The sequence below is a fragment of the Manihot esculenta genome, chromosome 9, assembly GCF_001659605.2.
Source record: "Manihot esculenta cultivar AM560-2 chromosome 9, M.esculenta_v8, whole genome shotgun sequence".
NCBI classification, from domain to species: Eukaryota; Viridiplantae; Streptophyta; class Magnoliopsida; order Malpighiales; family Euphorbiaceae; genus Manihot; species Manihot esculenta.
This window is the reverse complement of record NC_035169.2, coordinates 33,193,933-33,219,266: the sequence shown is the minus strand read 5'-3', so window position 1 is coordinate 33,219,266 and position 25,334 is coordinate 33,193,933. Positions and strand designations below refer to the sequence as shown.

General features: G+C 31.5%; 4 protein-coding genes across 7 annotated transcripts; all 4 read right to left on the bottom strand.

The window, feature by feature from the left end:
* Positions 1 to 266: 266 nt before the first annotated feature.
* Positions 267 to 4,559, bottom strand: LOC110623230 (putative mediator of RNA polymerase II transcription subunit 12). Its single transcript, XM_021768158.2, has 2 exons — positions 3,958 to 4,559; positions 267 to 1,202 (listed from the first exon to the last, which is right to left on the bottom strand). Exons 1-2 carry the CDS (start codon positions 4,416 to 4,418, stop codon positions 566 to 568), a joined length of 1,098 nt encoding a protein of 365 aa, XP_021623850.1. The 5' UTR covers positions 4,419 to 4,559; the 3' UTR covers positions 267 to 565.
* A 1,089-nt stretch (positions 4,560 to 5,648) lies between these two features.
* Positions 5,649 to 10,428, bottom strand: LOC110623416. 4 transcript variants are annotated; one of them, XR_002489264.2, is made up of 6 exons: positions 10,085 to 10,428; positions 9,484 to 9,701; positions 8,457 to 8,694; positions 8,276 to 8,380; positions 6,739 to 7,695; positions 5,649 to 6,071 (listed from the first exon to the last, which is right to left on the bottom strand). XR_002489264.2 is itself a non-coding variant. In XM_021768358.2 (4 exons), exons 2-4 carry the CDS (start codon positions 8,638 to 8,640, stop codon positions 6,974 to 6,976), a joined length of 1,011 nt encoding a protein of 336 aa, XP_021624050.1. In that variant the 5' UTR covers positions 8,641 to 8,694; positions 10,085 to 10,428; the 3' UTR covers positions 6,840 to 6,973. The 4 variants fall into 4 exon arrangements, 1 of the variants encoding a protein (XP_021624050.1); XR_002489263.2 differs by lacking the exon at positions 9,484 to 9,701 and having other exon boundaries at positions 10,085 to 10,424; XR_002489265.2 differs by lacking the exon at positions 9,484 to 9,701 and having other exon boundaries at positions 8,472 to 8,694; positions 10,085 to 10,424.
* Positions 10,429 to 15,323: 4,895 nt separating this feature from the next.
* On the bottom strand, positions 15,324 to 17,129 carry LOC110622319 (protein CDI). The gene is made up of 2 exons (XM_021766784.2): positions 16,922 to 17,129; positions 15,324 to 16,376 (listed from the first exon to the last, which is right to left on the bottom strand). The coding sequence occupies exon 2, from the start codon at positions 16,325 to 16,327 to the stop codon at positions 15,551 to 15,553; it is 777 nt and encodes a 258-aa protein (XP_021622476.1). The 5' UTR covers positions 16,328 to 16,376; positions 16,922 to 17,129; the 3' UTR covers positions 15,324 to 15,550.
* Positions 17,130 to 20,892: 3,763 nt separating this feature from the next.
* Positions 20,893 to 25,056, bottom strand: LOC110623698 (vestitone reductase). The gene is made up of 5 exons (XM_021768716.2): positions 24,952 to 25,056; positions 22,215 to 22,509; positions 21,600 to 22,121; positions 21,331 to 21,520; positions 20,893 to 21,217 (listed from the first exon to the last, which is right to left on the bottom strand). Exons 2-5 carry the CDS (start codon positions 22,333 to 22,335, stop codon positions 21,076 to 21,078), a joined length of 975 nt encoding a protein of 324 aa, XP_021624408.1. The 5' UTR covers positions 22,336 to 22,509; positions 24,952 to 25,056; the 3' UTR covers positions 20,893 to 21,075.
* Between the last annotated feature and the right edge of the window lie 278 nt (positions 25,057 to 25,334).

Sequence of the window (25,334 nt, the reverse complement as noted above, 5' to 3'; positions counted from 1 at the left end):
ACGTTTCTTAATGTGATTTTTTAAAGTCTTCTACTTCCATGAACAAAATTAGATTTTATTTTGTTTACACGTCAAACAAAACAAAATTTTGATACAGATTAACATAAAATTTTTAATATATATTACAATTGATAAATGTATTAAACAAAAATAAAATACTTATCTTAATTACAGCTCATATATAACTCATCTTTCTTAAACACTTGCCTGTCACTTTTATATGAGATGCAATATGTTCCCAGTAGAAGAAGAAATAGAGGGGAAAATAAGGATGAAAGGCAGGCCAGTCATCTGGAACTACTTGTGCATGATATTAAAATTAGCTGGACAAACCCAGTTTTGAGAAACTGGTAAATGTACAGAAGGAACTTCCAAGTCTTCCTCCTACATAAGATAATTCTATGGATCTGCTGCTGCACTTACCATCCTACAGAAATTACTGCAATATATTACAGTCTCCTTTTATTTTGTCCTTCATCCTTTCCCTAGAGAGAAGGTCAGCATCTGAACTCAATTCTCCCATTCCGTAGAGATTTTTTTTCTCCTTGATAAATATTCCTAAGACTCATCTTGAATTCAGATCAAATTCCCCAACTTCTCGCCATTCACCCTGCGCACCAGTGTCTCCATTTTCAGTCTCCTCATCATTCAAGAAATCTTCTGATGGCTCCTTCTCATCTCTCTGTGCATTGTTTCCCCAGCCATTCATCATCTGGTCAGTGTTTACGCCATGTTCCTGCTCTCCCATGTCATGACCAATTGAAACATTGTTACCCCTTGATCCAAGGGCACTTGCCCTTATTGGGGCTCGAGCCATCATTTCAGCATGAACATGTGATTCTGCACGAGCTTGCTCTGCCTGAACCATGGCTGCCATTCTCATCTGAGCTTCCCGACCAGCTTTCTCCCGGGCATCCATTTCTGTCTTCAGCTCCAACAGAAGCCGCTTCTCTTCCTGTAGGAGAATCTGCTCCATCATCAATCTTTCCTCAGAACGGAATTCCCCCAAAGCCCGCTTGCGAGTTATTATGTTGAAAGCTAGCGCCTGTTTCTCAAATGTGCCTGTGAATTCTGCAACTTTGGCAGCAATATTGAAATCCCACTGCTGAGAACGAGATGGCATCTGACCTGTTGTGTCAGAATCGAGGATTCTATCATCCTCCTCTGCTTCATAGTCCGCTACTACATGATAAGGTAGTAATCTGCACCAATTTACAAGAGAAAAAAGGTGGAAATGACACTCAAGAACTGCAGAACTTCCAAAATACCATTATGAAGATCAATGCAATTACTAGCCATAGACTATACTTCTGAATTACTGTTTTTAGGAAAAAGTGTTTTTCTAAAAAAATCTATGCTATGCCAAGTATAGCCAGAACTATATCCCATCAATCCCCAAATTCTATCACCCCTCTGAGGTTCACAAAAGTGAATCAACAAAAACAAATATTAGATATCGCAGAAGGGAAATTAAATCAGAAGACCTAAAATTTGCAGTATGCCTTACTTAACAAGATAACAAATTGGTATTTTCTTTGCTTTAGTTAATGCACAAGGATTCAGAAATAAGAATAACTACAACATTGACATTTGAAAACAGTGCTAATATAGCACATATCAGTGGTTAGATCATATCAACAACTACCTTCTCCCAAACAAAGAAGTGGCTAGATGCTCCAAAATCTTAGCAAGCTAAGTTCCTTCAAGTTTCAATTGCATGCATGTATTTCTTTTACTTGTCTAATATTCACTCTGTTTTGTTACTTGGAATAAACAAACAAAAAAGTTCTCACATTTCCATTCCTAATTTCTACCACCGAACAGCCATGTAGGGATAAAATCAGGGAAGAGCATTGCATTCCGAAGACAGAAAATAGGGCAAACTAGTGAAACCACAAGGAAAAGGCCACTCATGGTTAGAAACGAGCTGAAGCTGTCTGAGCCACAAGCAAACCAGAATACTGAAGGACTAATCTTAACAGAGCAACTATATCCAGCATAACATCAGCATAAGAATGATTTATGACAATGTAACATCCCACATCGGTAGGTTAACAGAAAAGTAAATGATTTATATACACCAAGCCAAACTACTAAAATATATTGGATTGATCATTTTGGGCCAAATTTTAGGACCTCAAAGTTATTTGGGCCTGGGGTGTTACTATTTAATCCTAATTACTTAACAAATCATATATTTTAAACCAATTTACAAATCTTACCTATTCTTTTTTTTTATGTGGCCCTTATTGTATAATTATAAAAGCAAAACCTATTTTCTTTATCATTCTCTTTTCTTTTTTTTTTCCATTTGTTATTTTCATGGCAAAGAAAAGTTGTAATGCTGCCTGCTTATAAACAGATGTTACTGCTGCCAGAGCAGAAGGGAAGACAAGTTTAGCTAAATGATATGTTCCATATCTCCTCCATAAAACATTGGTTATAGTTATTAGTTAACTAACAGGATACTTCAAAGAGATTAATGAGGACCTAATAAAACGCGAAAACAATTGTATGCATGTCAAATTTGATAAAGACTTCATAATGTGCAATGTAAAATAAATAGATAGCAAAGAGTTAAAAGTCAAAGCATTGGTTAGGAAATGCCAACAAAAACAATCCAACGAAACACATGGATAACAAAGTTCTAAATGAACTTTATTATTGACAAATTCCAGTTGTAATACAATTCATCAAAACAGATGGTAATTATTACATACCATGATAAAGGCAAATAAATAAATGAATACATACATTCAACGGACTCATCTTGGGACCAAAATGAAAATATCTAAGTATCACAGTAGATTCCCAAATGCTATCAGCAACAACAGGAAAAATGGAAGATGATGCTACCTATCATGTAAGTGGATTGACAAAAAACTAAGACATGACATGCCAACTTACTTAACAGAAGAGGAGGAATGGTATATACAAAATGGCTTTGCATGTAGGCAGTGACTGATCGAAAATTTTTTTTCTAGATTTTCTGAATAGAAAAAGGGTCAATGGATCTTGCATTTGCAGAAATGCATTTGTCACTAAAAAAGAGGTTTCAATGGTTAAGATCTGAGGGATTAATTTAGACAAAAATACACAAACACACATGACTAAATTTTTTTTTTTTAAGAAAAGGAAGGGTTAATTGACCCCTCATTTTGTTTCATGCATTTGCCAATATATATAGACAATATACTACCTAGTACCTACAAATAACAGTTCCTGTTTTAATTTTTTTAATATTGTATGATAACAATTTAAAAGAGGACTTTTCTTGCGATGCTGAATATCGTGAGAAGGTGGATTGCTGAGAAGCACATCAATTTCATACCATGTGCAAGTAATGAAATCCCATTTACAATTAAACTTTATTTGCACTTTGAAAAATGTATTTTTAAGGACCTCTTCAGGATAACTCCCCAACACATGCACAAGGGAGTAAGAAATCAATGGAATTGAATCGGCTACTATGACTTGGGTGAAATAGCAAGTACATGTGAACAACTGCACGCATTCATTCCTTTTGTGTGCGAAATATGCAGATACAGGTGGACAAGAAACCAGTTTATCATCGATGACATCTACATATCCTCTTGTGACTCCAAATCAAGAGGTTCGTTGGGCAACACTTGAGAAATAACATAACAAAAAAACTGCAATACAGGTCAAGTTATATTCATACTGGATCCTGAAGTCACTGCAATATAACAAATCTAGGCCCAAGAGACAAAACTATTACTGCATATAAAAATCATCTAGCTTCCAATTTCAACCTCATTATGCATAGCCAGCAAACCTAGGATTATCTTTCACCGTAAGAAAATTGAAGTAAAAACACGTACTAAACTATACTCGTAAAATTATATCGTCGCAACAACGGGGAAGAAATTCACAAATACTAAGTACAAAGACAGTACATACACGCATAACCAGAAAAATCAATCATAAAGGACAAACCTTTCACAGGCATCCTCAAGCGAAGAAAATGGCCTCTTCACATCTGGGTGGCAAACCCGCCAAGCATCCTGGTAAGCCATCTGGAGCTCCACCTGGTTCAATGGTGGCCGGATCCCCTTCTGTTGCTGCTGCTGCTGCTGCTGTTGCTGTTGCTGTTGCTGCTGCTGAGAATGCTGAGCTTGCGGCGCATTTTGGGGCAAACTAGATCCTTGCTGCTGCAAATTGGGGTTAGAATTAGGGTTAGGGTTTTGCTGCTGAAGATTGAGAGGGCGATGGAGGCCAGGAGGACGGAGGTGGGCGTCGATATTGGAAGGAAATCGGGAAATGGCCGCCGCTTGTTGTTGTTGTTGCTGCTGCTGTTGTGCCTGTTGCGCTTGCTTCTGTAATTGTTGTAATAAGAGAAATTGTTGTTGTTGATGTTGAGCTTGTTGCTGCTGTAAGAGCAATTGCTGTTGATCCATCTCTCTCTCCCCGTCTGCCGCTCTCTCCCTGTGAAGGCGGAACCTTGCCTAAGCTTTATTCCCCATATGACTCTTTTCCTCGCGAGGGAAGCGAAACAGAAATGGTTCCATCGTTCTTTTTTTCTTTATTTTTATATTTATTCTAGCTACTTGAAATTTTAGTTTAGCAAATAATGTCAATTTCACCCTTATATTTTTTATTAAACAGCAAATAAAATAATATAATAAACTCAAATATACAAATAAATCTTAATATATTAAAAATATTAATTTTTAATAATAAAATATTATTTCTGTAAGTTTTAAATATTTTATAATTTGAATAAAATTTAAAAATAATGTATTTTATCGCTAAAATTTATAGAATTAATATTTTTATTATGTTTGAATTTATTTAACATTGGACATTTAAATGTGGATTTATACAATTAAAATTAAATGTATTTAATTCTGATAAAAAATATATGTACAAATTTCAACATATTCTTTTTTTTTTATTCCATATTCAATCCGACTCACTATTAAATATTTCCCTAAATGTTAAATTCCACACTTCAAAGTCAACTTACTTATTTGTTACTATTTATTTAAATTAATTTAAATTTAATTTAGTATAAAATAAAATTTATGAATTAAAATTCTTAAATTTTATTTCAACCAAAGTTAAAATGTTTGACTTACCCGTGAGTCTCCAATCCACAATAGAATTGGGTTATATGATTCTTTGTTCACGCGAGGATATGAAAATTTATGGAGTAGCTGGTTACTATGTGTCCTTGTTTTTGGTTCTTTGTCGTATAGATTGAGAAAGGCTCTAGCCTTAGCTTGTCTCCGATCACAATCCAGAGAGCGGCGTAGATAATGTCCGATTGTGATAGCTTACTGTGCATGATGATCTCAAAAAACATGAGTGAGACACCAATAAGTTATATCAGAAAGGCTCTAGCCTTAGCTTGTCTCTGATCACAATCCAGAAAGCGGCGTAGATATCAGAAAGGCACTTCTCTCTATATATATTTGCTTATAAACTTCCAACCACCTTGAATCCTCTCCATCTGCACCATCCCCATGCCAATAAACAACAAGAAAAATGCTTCAACATAATCATAATCATAATCAGAAATCAAAAGTTCCAATCCAATAAACAAAAACGTGGTAATAGAATTTTGTAAACTAATTTGCAACAACAACCAGCATTCAAAATCACTCAAACAAGTGAAAAGAGAGAGAGATTAAAGCTCAAATTGATATTGATTTGCAACCAATATATGAATAGACGGTACATAGAGCAATGAGCGGAAAAAGAGAAAGATAATGGCACACAATGGTAGCTTTGAGATCAATCCAAGAAGAGATTTTGCATATTCAATTACATTATCCACAGAGAACGCAACCCAATTCTTCTCCCCCACATGATGACATCTCCTCAAGCCAATCAGAGTCTCATATAATGATTCAGAAACCGCATAATGCCCAGAAGGCTTAGGAGCCGTCGTGGACACCTCCTCTGCCACCAAATCATTGGTATCAATAAGGACATCCCCTTTTCTCCATTTCATAATGTCATCTCCATTGCGTGATTAGCTGAGACATTCTGACCTTCCTCATGGGAAGGTTGCGTTATTACATGGAGCAAAAGTTTCGTTTTGGCCACTGTTCCAAAAACAAGTCACATCCATTAGCATGGAGAAATTGGCTTCGACGGAGTCAAACAAGGCTCAAGATTTTTTTTTTCTTTATTTCTTTTTATGATTAAGACTGTCGCCATCTTTTATCACCATCTAAACCTTCAATGGGCATATGTGAGAGAGAGAAGGGAAGCAATAAATAATACTAATTTACTTAGGCGTGAATTTGGCCTTTTCATTTTACTGCTTTTTGAGTTTGTACCAACTACTGATGGGCTTAGGCTGAGTTTAGATGCAGAAATAGATAATGATGGGCATGCAGAAAGATGGGAAGGCAAAAGACCAGAGAGAGATCATAGAGAACCAACTCTGGGAGAGAACATTTTTTCTTATGCACCTACCCTCCATCATCTCTTCACCTACAAACTGACAACAATGGATCACAATCATTTTATAAGTTTAGAGGATTTTTATGTTATGTATTAATATTAAAAAATCACTCTTATAACGTCCTGAATTCAAGCACAACAACTTCCTAATGTATCAAAGGCTGGATAAACAGTTAAAATCAGTAGGTTCAATTCTTCAAGATTACCCAAAAGAGAAGTTAATATGAATGATAATGCCACAGAAAAGAACACAAACCGTTAGTGAAAACTTTTTCAGATTTCTGTAAGGGAGCAAATACTTACCAAGCCAGATTTATGCCTTATGCTTGCTTTTGCTTTTGCTTGCCCCTCTCTCTTTCTCTCCCTCTCTCTAATTTCCAACATGCACACTTTGAGCAAGCATAGAAACCGTCAAACATTCCAAACTAAGATATAAGGAAAGAACTGAGAAAAAGAAGCTTCTCCCATATTTGGAACCTGAAATCAAAGAAAAGAACCAAGAAACAACAAGCAAGAATGCACATAAAGCTAGCAATCCCTACAAAATATTAAGGAGATGAGAATCAAGTCTCTGTTGCAACTCTTTAATCTTCATGGACAGCTCTGCCTTCTGCTCCTTGTAGCTCTGCAACAGGTACTCCTTTCCTTCTATTACTTCCTTTAAGTCTCCTACTTCCCTCTTCAGCATCTCAACCCTGTCCCCATCTCCCCTTCCCTTTTCTGACAACTCAAAGCCACCGTCTCCACCCAGATATCCATTCGCATGACCATTTCTCACCTCGGATGGCCATATATTGGCTATTGAGGGCTTTTCATTGGTGGCTGCATCTTTCACACAGTGATCAGCAATTGCCTTCCTCAGCCTCTGAATCTCTCTCTCAGAATCAAACAAATCTCTGTTAGCTGTATCAAGCTGCGACTGCAAACTCGTAGAGTGCACCAGCTGAGCATTGAGTGAATTCTGCAACTCCACAATCTGATCCTGCATCTCCATTATCATGTCATCTCTTCTCTTCAATTGCTGCCTCAACTTCTGTATCACTTCTCGCTTGCTGAAGATGTCAGAACCAGATTCTGAGATACATGGTGAGTCAGAGCAATTTGAATGGTAGAATGGCTTTGGAGGCAACTCGAGACGATCAGGAGAGGATACCCACATAACACCATTGTTCTTGGTAGATTCTGGGTCAGAAACCATCACCAAAGGAAGAGCAGCACCAGATTCAGACATCATTTGGTCACTGGGCTGGTGCTTCAAATCTGCAATGTTGTCATTCCCTTTATCAAACTCAAAACTCACATATAAAACACAAGAAGGGCAAAAAAATGGGAATATTTAGATTCTACAAATTGTGATTTTTCCATCTACACTCAGACTTCCTTCACTGTAGACATCCTGCTGTTAACATTTCAAAATTAGGAGGACTGAATGCAAACTATAAGAAGAAGCATTCATCCAGTCACAGAAACCCAAAACCATGCCACTAAATGAAATAAAAAAGGGGAGGAAAATTGGGGGAAGGGGTTGGGGGCGGAGTGGTTTGTGTTGGGAATAAACATAATTATGCACAATGTAAATGCAGTGGTGATCCCCAATAAAACAGGATTGGTCTACAAGGATGTAAAACTCTAATTTCTAATGTTCCTCTCATCATAATCCCTCATCCACAGGGTGGCCGTTTCCCATTTGAAATGAAGAAAGCATAAATGGATAGGCAACTATGAGACTGAGCAACATTATCATATTATGTCTGGTAGCAAGGTAATAGAAACGAGATATAATTTTATTTACTTATTCTTACATGCTTTACAAAAAAAAAAATAGAAATAATCAACACACCTGACATACAGTTGAAGCAACCATCATCATTTTGCGTATAGGAATACATGTTTGAATGCATATGGCAGCCTTCTGTCCTCCTTCTGTCAGATGATTTCCCATTCCCTGAATTGTGCAACTTCAAAGTTAATATCATGCTCATATCTAAGACAACTTGCAGACACTATAAATTGTATAAGACCTTTCAGGCTATTACTAGTATTTGTCTGTTGCTTAGCATCAAGATTCTGCTTCAGCTTGTAACCCAGACGAATTGACAATGTACTTAACAAGGCACCTCCTGCAATAAGAATCCAATTTGGTCCCTCAATCTGAATGTTTTTTGCCTTTTGACCTCTAGGGATCCCATTAGCTCTTGACTTCATTTTAATAGCAACTGCAGAATTGGTGTAGAACTTGCTGAATCATCCAAATATGACCTACATCAACAACATGTGAAGAAATTAACTGCTATTATAGGACATCGAATGAAAATGTGTGAAAAACTCACATGTTTCATATTTATTCTACAGCAAATTCAAGCAGACATAAGTGCATAAATATGTGAAGATATACATCTAGCAATGCAGCACTTTACTAATTTTAAGATTGATTGTATAAGTCTAGTGATAAGATCCACCATTAATAGATTTCTTTTTTAAAATAAGCTAAATTCAATACCACCAGCATATTCAATAAAGCCTATATTAACATGCCTAAGCCCCTGCCCCTCCAACGTGTTAGTAATTCTAGACAGCTAGAATATGGAGCAGAAACATGCATTGAGAGACATATGTACAGTCAGTAACATTTTAAGCAAGTTCCTGCCATGCACATGCCTTCAACAACTTCCACTTCCACAAATTCAATCCAAAAGGATTATCTGTCATGCACATAATTTCAGGATGCAGTTAGACATGCCTAAGAGCAGTCCTCCCACAAACAGATTTGTTCTACGGAAAACCTATTTTCAAACTTGCACCATCACAAACTGCCAAGAAATGACCACGAAATACAATTGAAGAAAAACTCTGAGGGGCTATGCAAGAAAGGAGGGATGGAAAATGGTAGGGAAAAATAGCATAAGGAACCTTGAACGATACTTTGCTTCATAATTCTTACTTAGCCATTACAATCATCAAAGCTTCCCCACCATTTGTACTACAATCTGTCTTGCCCATTAGCTCTAGTAACTAAAAGTCATTATCAATGCATCAACAGCATCTAACCTTGAGATTGCAAATAGTTCGTGTCCTGATTTCCTCATATCCCCTAACATAAACTGCCAATATGCCTGTCAAGTTTCTATGTGTAAACACACATGGAACTATCACCATTTTTACACTCCTTTCTCTTACTTGTCGTCTGCCGTAAACAACTAATAAGGTAACAACAATTCCTCAAATTTGAAATACCAAGACGTTAATACGATGCCCCTAACTTTCACCTGATAAAAATGCAATAGAAAAAATATCAGATAAATTTCGGTAGCTAACCCCACAGTTTTCGGTTATTGCCAGACACTACAGTAAGGAAAAATGAACATAAAGCTCGCATTTAGGCAAATCCCATTTAAGGAACCTGCCGTTAACAATCAGCTAGCCATCTCATTTAACTCCCAACAAGATAAAATCAGACATTGACACAAATCCAACCGAATAAACAATTAAGGAAACCGGCGAAACAAAAACAATATCCATCATCGAAGCACAAGCAGAATGCGAAAGCATTGGATCAAAAAAGTCTTATATATATATATATATATATAACATCGACATAAACAAGGCAAGGAGAAAAACATCAAAATAATTTTGGAAAGAATGAGCAAACCTCATTCAACAAATTAGGGTTTAGATTCTCTCTCGCCGGTAAACTCCGGTGAGACCGCCGCTTTTCACCCACTTCACCATTTTCCCGATCATTTTCCGTCTTCTCCCTCTCTAAAACCTCATCATATCATCTAGACACTCACTGCAACATAAAGAACCCTGAACTGAGACAGAGTATGGAAGGTTTGGAAATGGCGGCTTTTTGGGTAATTGAGGTTTTTATTTTTCATGGAGTATTTGCTCTTTGGAAGACTGGCTGATAGTGCACAAATAAATAAATAAATAAAATAAAATAAATTCTGCAAAACTTGAGGAGTTAGCGACACATCTGGCGTCTTATGCTTTATAGAAATTCGGAAAATTTTCAAGGCCCCGGATTTTGTATATGTTTTTTCAGTTACAGATAGGATATTTTTAGTCTGACTTTTTTTATATTTGACATTTTCTGAACATTTTTATTATATTTTTATATTAATTTAGTGTGAGTATAAATAGTGATATTTAATTTTTTTATAAAAATTATTATCTAATTTATAATGATATAATAAAATTGACTGATTAATTTTTCTATTTTAAAAAATATATTAATAAAAAATACATTAAAACTTCACCATTTTAATACATTTAAGAAAATTTTAAAATTTTTTTAAATTTTTTTTGACAATTTAATGTTTTTTTAAATAAAAAATAATTAATAAAATTTTTTAATTATTATAGATTAAATAATTATTTTTTTTATATTTTGATGAGCGTGGCTCTAGAGAAAGTTATGGACTCAAAATCTATCAAATACGTAAAGGCAGGTCGGTCCAATATCACATGATTAGTCTGTGATGAAAGGCGGACTGAACCCACTATTTGTGCGGACTTACTCATGAAAAACCTAATCTTATAATGTGATATAAGGTGAATGAAAGTGAGCCTAATCACTTTGTAGCATAATTAACATACACACCGGAATAAATTAAATGGCCGTCTTACATGAAAAATGATTCTGATGTTTTCGTACATATAGATATGAACGATAGAAATAAGTAATACTATAATAAAAAATTAATTAAATATTATTAACAGACAAAAAAAACAGAATAAAAAAAAAAGAAACACCTTCTTCCTTAATCAAATTAATATTGTAAATTATATTTTTTAAATTTGAGAACATCATATTTTAAAAATATTATATATATATATATATCATATTTTAAAAATATTATATATATATATCATATTTTAAAAATATTATATATATATATATCATATTTTAAGAATATTATATAAAAGTAATAGATAGATAAAAATCATTAATTAGAATATAATCATATAAAATATGTTATGTTTAATATCTATTATAAATAAAATGATAATATTAAAAGCTGCTTGTACTTTTGTCAGATAATTTATTAGGTACGGTTCTCTTTCTATTTAGGATAATATTTCTCTTTGTTGATAAAATTTTATTAATACAATTGATAGTTTTGATTTAAAAAAAAAATATTAAGAGCGGATATGTATAGATATTTTGAAAAATATAAAAATAACATAATAGATGTTTTAATCATTTTAAGATTTTATTCAAAAAATAATTTTAGATTTATTGAAATTATTAAAATATTAATTTTATTAACTTATCTCTAAGATTTTCTTGAAATTTAATATTTAAAATTAATCTAATCACCCATTAAATATTAATTATTACTTGATACATATATTTAATAGATTTTGATTAATTATAATTAACAATCATTTTTATAATCACTATTTAAATATATTTCTCATTTCAAAAAATCTTCTTTCATTTTTTAAATTATTGAAAATTGCTTTTCCTGAAACTTTTTGAAAATTATTCTTTTATTAATGAATATAAATATTTTCAATAATTATGGTTATACAAACTTAAAAAATTATAATTTTACATATTGATATATTATTTTTAAATGTCAATCATAATCAAATTTATTAAAGCACTTATTGAAAATTTATAGAAAACATTAAAGTTAATACTTGTAAAATGCGCAGTATTCGATTCAAATTGAAAAATTAATCGAATTGAATTAATTTGAAAATTTAGTTTAATTTTTTATTCATTTCAGTTCGATTCAGTTTTTAATTTCAAAAATTTCAGTTATTTCGATTCAATTTAGTTTTAATTAAAAAAATTAAAAAATTAAATCGCACGTTAGTGATAATAATATATTATTGAATGATTTTAATTAAAAAAGTTAAAAAATCAAATCGAACCGATTAGTGATAATAATATATTATTTTCAATAATATAAAGAAATTAGATTATATTAAAATTAAAATATTTTAATTAAATTTTAAAATATATAAAAAAATATTAAAAATTAAAATTAATTAAACCAAATTGAATTAAACTGAACCAAATCAATTCAGTTGAATTTATTTTTTAACTAAAATCAATTTAATTTTTATAAATATTAATTTTTAATTTATTTAATTTAATTTAATTTTAAATTAGACGGAGCGAACGTTACCTTCTAAATACTTTAGAATAGAAATATATTAAATTTATATTTGTAATGACAAATATAAATCATAATCAAATTTATTAAAGCACAACATTTTTCACACGTGTTCGAAAAATTAAATGCTGCTTCAATTTCAAGAACTCACACGGATTTATCGTTTTTAATTTTATAAACATTAAATAGCCAATGAACATTTTAATAAATTTATTAATTAAATCTTTAAAAATAGTATGATTTTTATTTGTTAAATAATTTTGGGAATTTCAAGAAGTTTTAATAAAAAATAAAATTATATTAAAAATACTATTAAATTAGATTATATCAATATAATTATTAAATTTTCAATAATATTTCAATATACATAAAATGGAGATTTTAAAATCTATAGAATATAGTTTACTGTAAGACGGAGAGGAAAATATTTTTTTTTATTAATTTTTTTTAACTGTCTCTCTATGATGATACTGGAGGCGATTATTTAAATATATATATGAGTAGCATTGCAAAGTAATTGAGTTTATTCTTCCTATCTCCTGTCAGATCACCAAACAAGATTTATACTATCGAATTGGGGCGTTTTATGTGGATTGATTTATTATATTTATGAGAAAAGCCTAATACATTTTGGATCTAAATCTTCCCTGAAGGTTTGGCCTTATTCCAAGAATATAATTCCTGAAGATTTGGCCTTATTCCAAGAATATGAAAGCCGACGATCATAAAAATAAAAAATTTTAACTATTTATTTTGATACTGTATTTTATAAATTATATATGAAAACTAATCATATTGTATAATAATTCAAGAATACTGTATTTTATAAATTATATATGAAAACTAATTATATTGTATGATAATTCAATTTCTTTTTCAAAAATTCGTAATAAATATTTTTATGATGTGACAAATATGTACTATTGATAGTAAATTCATTGAGAATAAAAGTCATTGAAAATAAAATAAAACACCAGTATCAGGAATTCATTATATACACTTTAATTAATTAAATAAAATGTTCGATACAAATATTTTATTTTTTATTTATTAATTTTATTTTCATGTAGAAGCATGTGGGGAATGTTTTTATATATTTTTTTTCATTTTTTTTTAAATAAAACAAAAGTGGGAATAGTTGCTTTTAACATTTGTGTCTCTATAATTCCCGCTTAACCTATTTTTCTCAACAATTTTGTTCATATAAGACAAGGAAAATCCTTTCTTCAAACATTGGAATGTGACAAAACTTTAAATAAGTTTACTGTAAAAACAGCTGTATTTATAAATTTAATTTTATAATAAATACATTTAAATAAATATGAAAAATTTTATATTTTATTTTTTTAATTTTTAATTTTTATTTTATATATATATATATGATGGTAATTTTTTAGTAAGTAATAAACCAAGATCGACACATATTTAAATTATTAAAAATATATCTATTTTACGTTATTAAGATTAATAAGGTAAAGTATAGAGTACAAACATGCCTATACATAAATTAATGCATGCAAAATGGACCATACTTAATGTTATGTAAAAGCAACTAACTCATTTATTATGTGTACTTGCAATTAAAATGATTTAATTGTCATCAGCTAAACAATAATGACAGCCACGTCAGTAGAGAAAGAATCTATAGCTCAAATCTAGCCGCAACGTGAAAAACAGCTCACACTCCTTAAAAGATATCATTATTTATTTTCATTTATTATAAATTATAAATTATTATTTATTCATTACTTTTTACTAATATTTTTTTTAAAAAAAAATATTATTTAAATTTTATAATATAAAAATTTTACGGATTAATTTATTAATTTTAAAAAAATATATTAAAATATTTATGATACTAATCAATTTTTTTATTAATTTTATCATTAAATATTTTATTATTTATTATTTATAATTTAAAAAATTTATTAATTTATTTATTAAAATATATTAATTAGTCTCCCTATATTATTAATATTTTAAATTTTTTATAATATTTAACAGTTAAAATTAATTATATATTAATTAATAAACTTTTTAATGTATTTTTCGAAATTAAAATATCAACTCAGTAATTTTCTAAAACATATTGTACCTTCTTCAAATAGTTTGCCAAATTGATATGTGGTATAAAAAAAAATAGTATAGAAGGGAAGATATCTCCCGGAAAATAAATAGATGGGCCTCACAAAGAGCCTAGGCCTTTCCAATGGGACAAATTTTGCCAAATAAGCATGCCATGAGCTTGCATTTGAAGCAATGAAGTGATTCAACGGCTGCAGCCAATCATATTGCTCCTGGTAAGAACAAGAAATGTCCACCAATTCAGTCTTAGATCCAAAATCCAAACCTCTAGCCACTTACCACCGGCTTCCAGAGATAACTCAACCAACTCTTTTTGTAGATATAATATGCCAATAAACAAAGTTTACACTTCTTTTCACATCCAGGCATCTCACATTCAATAGGTAAAGGCTTTAGAACAACTACAGCATCAACAATTCAAGATCAGATCTTGCATTCAGCTCTATCAGGACCTGAACCCGGTCCATATGAACCCAAGACATTATTTTTTTTACGGAGGACCCACATTGATCCATATGATTTTTTCAAGGAGGACCCATATGTGGAACAAAGAATTTCCCTATCAAGAAAAGGAAAAAAGGGGGATTGGGGGAGGACAAGGCAAAATGCATTGCTTACAGGCACAATCTAATAGTATTGCACAGTAAACCAGTGGTTTTCCGCCCCAGGAGGTGATAAAGAAATAAAAAATTATGAATATTTTCAATACATTCATACGCCAGAAATGCACATGTGGTGACATGACAAGCAAATACATAGCTAGCCCTCCAGAGAAGCATCATACAAGGATACAAATAACAAATTCAACACTAAGCTAGATGAATAGAACATAAGCAAAGCTTACTAGTAAAACTATGAATTTAAGAGTAACACGCTACTAGCTGATGCCTGATTCAAGTCTAATTTTCAGCAACCTTCTTCTTCTTCTCATTTATGCACTCTTCCATCTCCTTCAACCACAAGTCAGCAAACTCACAATCTTTCCATGCATCAAACCACGGTCCTCCACGAGTATAATGTATTGCTTTAGGAAATGTCGTGGCATCACCCTTCACAACCCTGTTATGGCCTTCAAGAAAATTCCACAAAAATGGGATTGACCCAATTTCTTCATCCTCAAGCCACTGAAACCTATGAAGAAAAGCACCCGTTTGCGTATTCACAACCTCAGGGGTCAGCACCTTGTTCTTTGGATGGCCACAATTGTACAACACCATAGAAGACCAATTCTTCCTTGGATACACAGTTTGCACAGCCCCATCCATTTTTGTGGTCTCTTTTGGGGTGTAGTCATGTTGCACACACATAATAGCATACTTGTCATCAATCAAATCACTCAATTCACTAATGTCAGCCAAGTAAAGAAAATCACAATCAATAAACATCGCCCAACCCTCATAGTTGGCCAAGTATGGAGTCAAGAAACGGCTAAATGAGAATTCTGTGCTTTCCAATTGGCCTCTCTCACGCCAATATAGATTTTTGTTCCTAAGTTCTGATTGAATGATGGGATTGATTTCAACTGGGATTGAAGATCGCTTGATGATGGAATGGCGACAGACCTCGTATGCAATAGCTTCACGAGGATCATAACCCACAAAGATCTTGAAGGGTTTGTCACTTGTTATGCCCCCTTTTGTGCTTACAATGTGAACCTCACCATTGGCTATGGTCATCGCGGCGGCTGCTAATTATGAATCAGGATCACAGAATTGGTGCTTAAAACTGCTTTGAAGAAAAAAAAAAGGGATTATCAACAAAAATGCTTGATCATACTGGATTAAACATGCATAGAATTATAAGCTGCATTTGTAGCAACAGATATTATCCATATCCCTCCCCTCTTTGAAAACAGAAATAAAAATTAAATTTAAAAAAAAAAAAAAAAAAGAGAAGTGTCTAGCAGTAAGTGATCTTTGTAGAATTCCAAGGGAAAAAAAAATCTTTATAGAAAAATAAGGCTCAAAATATCATAAAAAGAAATGAATTCATCAATACCCAGCTGTGAAATTAGGCCACTTGAAAGGGAATTTCATTAGTCAATGAGAAATCTGACAGTTTATAGCATCATTCTGTCGATCATAGGCGTTTTTATGAACAATCAAAACGAAAAAAGTTCAGATGCAACATATACATAGAATCACAAAACGTCATTTTGAGTACAAAGTACAGATAATCATGAGAGGAACAGATGATGATGATGATGAGCAACAGAGTTTCTCCCTAGAAATGGAAATAAATGAAATGTTAGGAAAGAAATAAAAGATTACCTCTAGAATGCGAAATGCAGATCTTGAAGAAAATTCAGGAATGCAAGTTAAGGCAGTTGAAGCAATTGCATCCGTGAATTTGTTGGATATTTGGGCTTCAGGGAACTTATCACCACTGATTATTCGACAGAATTTGATTCTGTTCAATGGTTTTGAACAGAGAGAAATAGAGAGAGAAAGAGCGAAGATTGAGCGGTGAGAGATATAGGCAGTGTTTGGTGGCTTATATAGACTCAAAACTGAAAAGATTCTAATTGGAATCATAAGTGAAAAATATGTAACCAATTTCAATAAGCTAATTACATTTTATATTATTATTTAAATAATTATTAAAAATACTAATCTTAATAATATTTAAAAGACCAAAATGATAAAAAGTACTAATGCTTTTCAGTGATTTTCAGTTATAGTTATTTTTCTTATTAATTTATTTATTTTAATTAAAAATTAAATACACTGATGTAATTATTGACGTGAAATTAATATAATAAATTAAAACGTTTTGATTTTTTTAAATAAGTAGACATTCATAATTGAATTTTATAGATCTAATTAAATATAAATTTTATTCTAGATATTTCTGGTTGGATTTCAAAGAAAGATTAATTTGATTTCAAATATGAAGTAGCTTTATAATTACTATCTTATCCCTCAAATAATATTATTTTGATTCAATTAAAATACTAAATCTTAATTTACGAACTTATTTTTACTTGGTTGCCGTTAATAAAGCTAAAATTCTATTAGAAGGCCTCAAACCAGCACTCTTCCTCAATTTACTCTTCCTCAATTTATTCTTCCTCGTCTGTGAAGTGAATTTAGATATATTAATTCATACTATTTAATAAACTAATTTGGTTATCAAGTTTCCTTATGTGGTCATTCTGTGATTCGATACTCTCGCATTTTTCTTTTCTTTAAACTTAACTTTTTATTTTTCCTTTTCTATGAAAGATAATTTGCGTCAATTGACTATCGAGGTGGCTCGTATCGTCAAATATTAGAATAACTGAAAATAATGATCGTTCATGTGTTGAAATTGCCGAGAACTCGGCAATTCTCGGACAGTTAATACATTAAAAATTTTAGTTATTAGTTACAAGTCGGACATTTTATTTCAAAATGGTATTTCTGATTTATTGAAAGGTAATGGTATAACGATAATTGTTGAAACTTTAGCTATTCGTCACTATTTGATTTTTGCGATGGAATTTTTGTCTTTTAGTAGTTACATTCTTTATGAACGGTTTGCAGATATGTCAAATTCTTCGGTTTACACATTTAGACATTTTTTAATTAGGTTTGATTTTGAATGATCGTAAATCTTTATTATATTCTATAATTGATATTTCTGTTAAATGAGTTCGTTGTCATGTCACCCTACTCATATTTTGACCAGATAATCTACTAAGTATAATCGTTTCTATTTGAAATGATATTTTTCTTTATTTCATGAAATTTTATTAATATAACCAGTAGTTTTGTTTTAAAACAAAATTATACAGTTTTATATGATATTTTTACTATAATTGCATTAATTTTTTAAGTTTAATTCACATTTTCAGCAATTTTTTCTTTAAATCTATTTTTCATACTAAGTTAATTTTAAAAAATCAATTATCGTCACAATAAATATCTTAATCTCTATCTCTACTAGTTAAACTTTTGTAGTTTTACTACTATTTAGTAGTCTTGTATTGCAATTCTGTCGTTCAAAAAAAAGATCTCCATTTGCTGGTGCAATTTTAATATTATTATTTTATTTATAATTAACATACTTATTATTTAATAATAAAAAATAAATCTTTTCAGTTTACATTAATAATAGATGAATTTAAAAGATGATTTCAATTATAATTAATTGATTAATTTTCAAATCAAATTAATGAAAATTTTTTATTTTTATCTCCTTGATACATTTTTAATATTTTATTTTACTTAATTAGTAAGAAATTATTTTTCTATTTCTTTTTATTTTTAAAAAATATATGTACAAAAATTATTCATTATATTAAAATATGGCTATAAATTTATAACTTTTCTTTTTATAATAAAAAATATTACTCTATTTATCTCATAATTTTTTTTAATTATCTTAAAATTATTATTCATTTTTTTATATTTTAATATAATAATATATACATTAATTATTATAACTTTATTTTATTTTATTTTTAATAAAATTTTCTTTTTAAAATAAATATGGATAAACTATAGTTTAGTCCCTCTAATTTAATGAAATGTTTACTTTAATCCCTGTATTTTTAAAAACCTACAATTTAATCTTTCAAATTTAAAAAAACTACAAAATAATCCCTACCATCAAATTTTCAATTAATTTTTCGTTTATTTTAATGAAAATGACTAAACTACCTTTTAAATAAAAAAATTAAATTAAATAATATTTTTCACTTCCAAATCAGCCCATCTCACTACCTCTCCTTCCCAATCCTCTTATTCCTTTTCTTCTCATTCTTCTCCTTATTTTCCCGTTCCTTTTCTCCTCATCTTTCTTCTTCTTCTTTTGTATTTGATTTCATGCAATTAGAGAATGGTGAATCAAAGATTACTCATTGGCAATTAAAGAAGGGTGAGGATTGGAATAATGAGAAGAAGGAGAGGATTGGGGAGGGGACGCAGTGGGATGAGGAGAAGAAGTAGAAGGAGAGCAGCCGCTACTAAAAAGAAGAAGAAGGTTGAAGAGAAGAAGAAGGAGAAGGATGAGGAGAAGAAGAAGGAGAGAATTGAGGAGGGGAGATAGTGGGATGGAGTGAATAGTATTTTGTTGAATTTTTTTATTAACAGGTTAGTCAATTAAGGAAGGGTAAGGATTGGAATGAAGAGAAGAAGAATGAGAAGATTAGAGAGGGGAGGTAGTGGGATGAGGAAAAGAAATGAAAAGGATTGGAAAGGGGAGTTATTGGGACGGAGCGAAGAGTGTTTGATTTAATTTTTTTATTTAAATGGTAATTTAATTATTTTTATTAAAATAAATAGAAAATTAACTAAAAATTTAACGGTAGAAATTATTTTACAATATTTTTAAATATAAAAAATGAAATTATAAATTTTTAAAAATACCGAAAGTACACATTTCGTTAAACTATAGTTTACCCGATAAATATTGTGATTCTCCTTAAAAAGGCAGCGATATAGGGACAGTTTAACGCATGGACGTGGACGTCACTGATTGGGATTCCATCACAGCCGTTTCTTACAGTCGAGTTTGTTTTGTTTGATTCTACAACTCTGGGAAATACAGCTCTATCTTTACAATGTAACTGCACATCGCATCAGACGGTTCAGATTGCAAGATGAGGACTCAGACAAACACTAATATTGGAGCGAGTGATAATCAGCGAATGATAGACGCGTGGGTCACTCACTCTCCCCATAGCCCACCACCACCACACACTGAGAAATTGTCAGCAACCGACACAACGCTTTACTCTTATACCTCACAACTTCACGCGATGGATTGCCCGATGCGTGCTGTATTTGCAGTTTATAGCGATGGCAAAATGTTTAGCTGTACCAAAGTTCTCAATTTTTTTTTTGTATGATTTATTTTATAAAAAATAATTTAATTAAATTTTTATAAAATTATTTATAATTATTTTTAAAAAAAATTATAAATTTTTAAAAATAATTATTTTATTTAAAAAATTAATAAAAAATAATTAAATTCTTGTGAAATTATTAATTTATAATTAGTTGGATTGGGTAGCATTTAGCAAGATTGGTCTATACGTATAAATGGAATAACTTAAGACTTAAAGATAACTGATGATATACTAGATCAATAGTATCATAATAAATTAATATAAAATAAATATTAATTTGATTTTAACTTCAATGTAATTATATTTGGTAATTTTAAATTATTTTATAATTTGTTGTAATATAATTGATTTGATTATATTCAGAAGAATTGCATAATTTTTTGAAATAAAGAAACAAGAGGCCCCACAACAATTTTATTTTTTGTACTTGTCATTTTTTATCTTTTCAAGACACTGAATTCAAAGTTCAATAAAATGAAATACATACTTCTTTATATAACCATTGAAATAAGCATATAAAATAATTTAAAAATTGAAGGTATAAAATTTATGAAAAGCATGATATTGATCTTAAATTAAAAAGTAATGACTTCAAAGGAATCCTTTTTCTTTGCAAGATTGAATTGCTCCATCAAACATATCTCCGAGACTGTATTGATATGTGAATCCACAGTCTAAGAGCTTCTTGGATGAAATGCTACAAGTTTCATATCCTTTAACGTCCTTCAAGGAGCTGCAAATTAAGGGTACAATTAGGGAGAAGCAGAAAAAAAATAAAAGTTTGGAGTTGCTTGATTGCAACTTTCCTGAGATTTGGATTCATATAATTAAAGATTGAAAACTTACTCTGGTGTTGGAATTTGAAGATGTGGATATCTAGCAGAGAGAAATTCAGACATTTCAGTCAGTGATGCTTCATCTGAGGAACATATGTACCTTCCTTTAGCATTCGGACATTCAAACAGGAAGATGTATGCCCTTGCCACATCATCTACGTGCACCATATTGGACTTGATAAAATATTGACTCTTGTTGCCTATATATACACACAGAGAAAGCTAATCATAAAATAAGTATCACAATTGAAAATGTTAACTATATTATTAAAAATATACCTAAAATCAAAGCTAGTCCCATGCAGACTGAGCTAGGTAATTTTGGACAAATGAAGGGACCAAGAACAAGAGAAGGAACCAAAGTCACTAGATCCATTCCATTCTCCTTGGCAAATTCTAGAGCAGCCCTTTCTGTGTTTATCTTTGCAGCTACATATGAAGTCCTCATCAGGTTTAGACTTCTATAGAAATCAACATCAGTCCATGCACTCTCATCTACCATCTCTTTTCCATTTCCGCTGAACAAAACAGTGATGATGCTCGAAGTATAAACAACTCTCTTCACTGTCTTTGAAGCTACACATGCTTTTAAAATTCCTATGCTTGCTTCTATGGATCTTTTAGTGACGACTTCTTCCGATTCTTTATAAGCCAATTCAATGGGATGAGCTACATGAAAGACTCCCGTACAGCCCTGAATGGCCTCATTGAAGCTATCTGGTTTCTCAAGTTCTGCATAAAAGATCTGAAGCTTTTCTGCTGCTCCTGGTAGGTTTGTGAGATAGCGGATGTCCTTGCGTTCTGGCCATTACAAGGTAAAAAGATTATTAATTTAATCCAAAAGAAGTATAATTATATGCATATAATCTATATAAATTCTTCATAAACTTTTACCAGGATCGGGTCTAACAGTGGTTCGAACAGCATAACCAGATTGAAGAAGCCTCATAATCAGCCAAGAAGCAATGAAACCTGTTCCACCGGTTACACATACCGGACCTTTACCTCCTTCCATTTCTGGTTTTCTCACATATGTATTCAGATTTGCTATGTTGATTAAGGTTCATGGACAAGCTATGCACGAGGCTTTTCTCTTATAAATATAACGTGTAGCTCTGCCGGCAGTTGATACCAACAAGGTAAAGGAGCTCCAAATTTTCTTTTATGCCATTAAATCCATCAAATCATTCTATAACAAGACAAATATATATGTTAGACAAACCATCAACATATATGTAGTTTAGCAATTGACACTAGATGGTATGAAAATAAGTTATTATTGTATCAATGCTATCAACACATTAGTTTTAGAGTGCCTGTTTTGGACTGTCATTATTGTTTTGTATTTGTTAAAGCGGCATAGGAGGTACCTCTGCTCTATTTTAGGCTTAGTTTATTTGATGAAAATTATTTTTGAGTAATTTTTCATATTTTTTGATATTTGAGATGCATAATGAAATTATCTAATGAAAAATATTTTATTGGTCAATAGAAAAAAAAGTTACTTTATTATTTTGAAAATTAGTACTTCTAGTAAAAAAGCCTTAAATATCTTCCCCTGTTTCCCCAAAAAGAAGAAAGCCAAAATGCTACCACTCATATCATTCTGGATTGGAAAACTACAATGAGCAAATCAACGCAGCTGAAAGATAAAATGTATTGTAGAGAATATACCATTAAGAGAAGGATGGGATAAGCAGTGCTGTTATAAACAAAAAAGCCCATCACATCCGAATATTACCATCCTAGACAGGTTACTGTCAATGTATTTTAACTTCACTTTATTATTCCATTAAATAATAATAATAACTGTAAAAAATTTAAAAAGAAAGGAAGCACTTGAATTATTGACGAATCATGCATGGAAGACAACAGGGGAATTGCCATGCCTACCATACCTAACATATTTGAGAAAAATGCAGAGATTTACTATATGAAGATTTCAATTCTCCGAAAGAAAAAGGCAAGATAAACCTCACAATATAATATTTAAAATAATTTCCTATACGAAACTATTGAAGTTGGTTGAGGGGTATGTTGAATAAGTTTTATCCATCTCCCTCCATAATCAGTGGAGCTTCGTTTATCTTGACGGTCTCCAGCATATTTGATAATGATCCTAGGAGCAGCCAAAACACTTCTTATTAATTAATTGCTTTAAATATAAAACCGCATTCAATCTTGGAACCCATACTTTTCTCTGAGAAAGTAGCTTATAGCATATCTCAAGCAACTGTACTTCTCAGACAGGCAGTAGCATCATCTTATACTCATGCCGTCCAACATAGCTGGAACACTAAGAAAGATGATGGAAGTTTGTAACAAACAATTCCATTTGGAATCCTAGTCTATCCACGCAGCTTTACTGTCACTTCCAGCCAATTCACCAGTTTTATTACCCTGTTTCTCCATTCAGCCCGTCCTTGTTAGTAATCTTGTGAAGTAAATGGTACAAGGTTCAACACTGATATGTGGTATGCCTCAGGTCTGGCCAAGAGCAATATTGCTTACCCATGCCCCCTAAAAATCCTAGGTGGGAACCCAGGCCCACGATCAGATGTAGTCGTAATTCTACAAGCTAACCTAGATGTATATAATTAATATATATATATATATATATATATAAAACAGCAATTGACATTTGAATCAAAGTTGAATTTCTTGGATCATTAGCCCTGCCAGAGAAATAATTAAAACCTCATAAATATTTATTGTGGTCGGTTAACTGCAGTAAACTGGATTGTTTTCTTGCAGGAAACCCAAAATCTTTTGCAAGCACATGCATCAAATAAATGTGTTTTAGTTATACTTATCGCTTGAAGTTTATCAACATTCTTAAAGGAGACAACTTCATGAAAAGCTATGCACTCAAGTGGCAGCATATAATTTCTGTTCGAAATAGTCATATATCAGGAAAGGAAATCATCTCCATATCATTTAAAATCAAACCTTTGACATATACACAAAATGCAAAACCTAAATTATTTCATCGTATACAGTGTATAAGAAAGGCATATTCCCTTCAAAAATTTGAACATCAATGTGTTCTACAGACTCGTATAGAATCCAAAACTTTGCATCCAGTTTCAGTTTTGGAAGGTGGGCTTCAGTTACTTCCTGCTCAGTTAGAAAAGTTTTCAAACTACAATTCTAAGTTCGTTTCCTTGTTTGTTTTCTTCTTCCAAATCCCTTCACATTTGACCTTCCACGAGCCTATCAAGAAATTCTCAATTTACTCCAAGTAGAAATTTCCTTCTACATTCTTAGGTAGTGAGGAAGGTAAATCATCACGTCTCCTGGTGTTAGCTGTTCTTGTTGACTTTTTATTGGATTTCTGAGATGACATATCGCACGACAAAAAAAGGCTATAGATAAACAATCTAAATATTGACTAGATTAGCGCTTCCTTCATTTTCAAAGAAAAACACCAAACAAATTATCTCTATCAATATCTCATCACTACTGTTCAGACGCAAAAATAGAACAAATAAATCAAATTAAACAATCAGATGACAATGAATGAAGTATAATTAGTTACTATTTTGGTTTCCACCTTGCAAGCAATGTAGTTTTTGCCTTGCAATTTTCTCAGGAAACAAACAGAAAATTCAATTCAGGGAGAGAGACGCACTTGTAGATTGTTCTCGGTGATGCCAGGGGCTGAAGGCGGAGCTGGCTGCTGCGGGGGGTGCCATTCTGTTGAGCGAGAGAGAGAGAGGAAAAATCTTTCGTATCATATGGGCTTTGCAACTTAAAGAGATCGAGCAGCGCTTCGTCATTTTAGCGGGAAATTCCTCCGAGGGTAAGGATGTCATTTTATCGTATTCCCGTATATAACTTGGGTAATTGCTAAATGGACTGAACTCTGAGAATCCCCGGATCCAATTCAGCCCATCAGTTCTCTATCTTCAGAGGGGGAAAGAACAGCCCATCAGCAACTCCCTTTTTTTTTTCTTTTAATTGCATAAAACAAGTGTGATTTAAGTACATTCAATTAATTAAGAAATAATAAAT

Coding starts and splice junctions, on each gene's coding strand:
- LOC110623230 (XM_021768158.2), bottom strand. CDS start 4,418: ATGGATCAACAGCAATTGCTCTTACAGCAGCAACAAGCTCAACATCAA. Junction 1,203..3,957: donor CTTGAGGATGCCTGTGAAAG/GTTTGTCCTTTA, acceptor AAATTGGTGCAG/ATTACTACCTTATCATGTAG.
- LOC110623416 (XM_021768358.2), bottom strand. CDS start 8,640: ATGAAGTCAAGAGCTAATGGGATCCCTAGAGGTCAAAAGGCAAAAAAC. Junction 8,381..8,456: donor TACTAGTAATAGCCTGAAAG/GTCTTATACAAT, acceptor TGCACAATTCAG/GGAATGGGAAATCATCTGAC. Junction 7,696..8,275: donor TTGCTTCAACTGTATGTCAG/GTGTGTTGATTA, acceptor ACAACATTGCAG/ATTTGAAGCACCAGCCCAGT.
- LOC110622319 (XM_021766784.2), bottom strand. CDS start 16,327: ATGACCATAGCCAATGGTGAGGTTCACATTGTAAGCACAAAAGGGGGC.
- LOC110623698 (XM_021768716.2), bottom strand. CDS start 22,335: ATGGAAGGAGGTAAAGGTCCGGTATGTGTAACCGGTGGAACAGGTTTC. Junction 21,521..21,599: donor GGGACTAGCTTTGATTTTAG/GTATATTTTTAA, acceptor GTGTATATATAG/GCAACAAGAGTCAATATTTT. Junction 21,218..21,330: donor CTTCAAATTCCAACACCAGA/GTAAGTTTTCAA, acceptor CTTAATTTGCAG/CTCCTTGAAGGACGTTAAAG.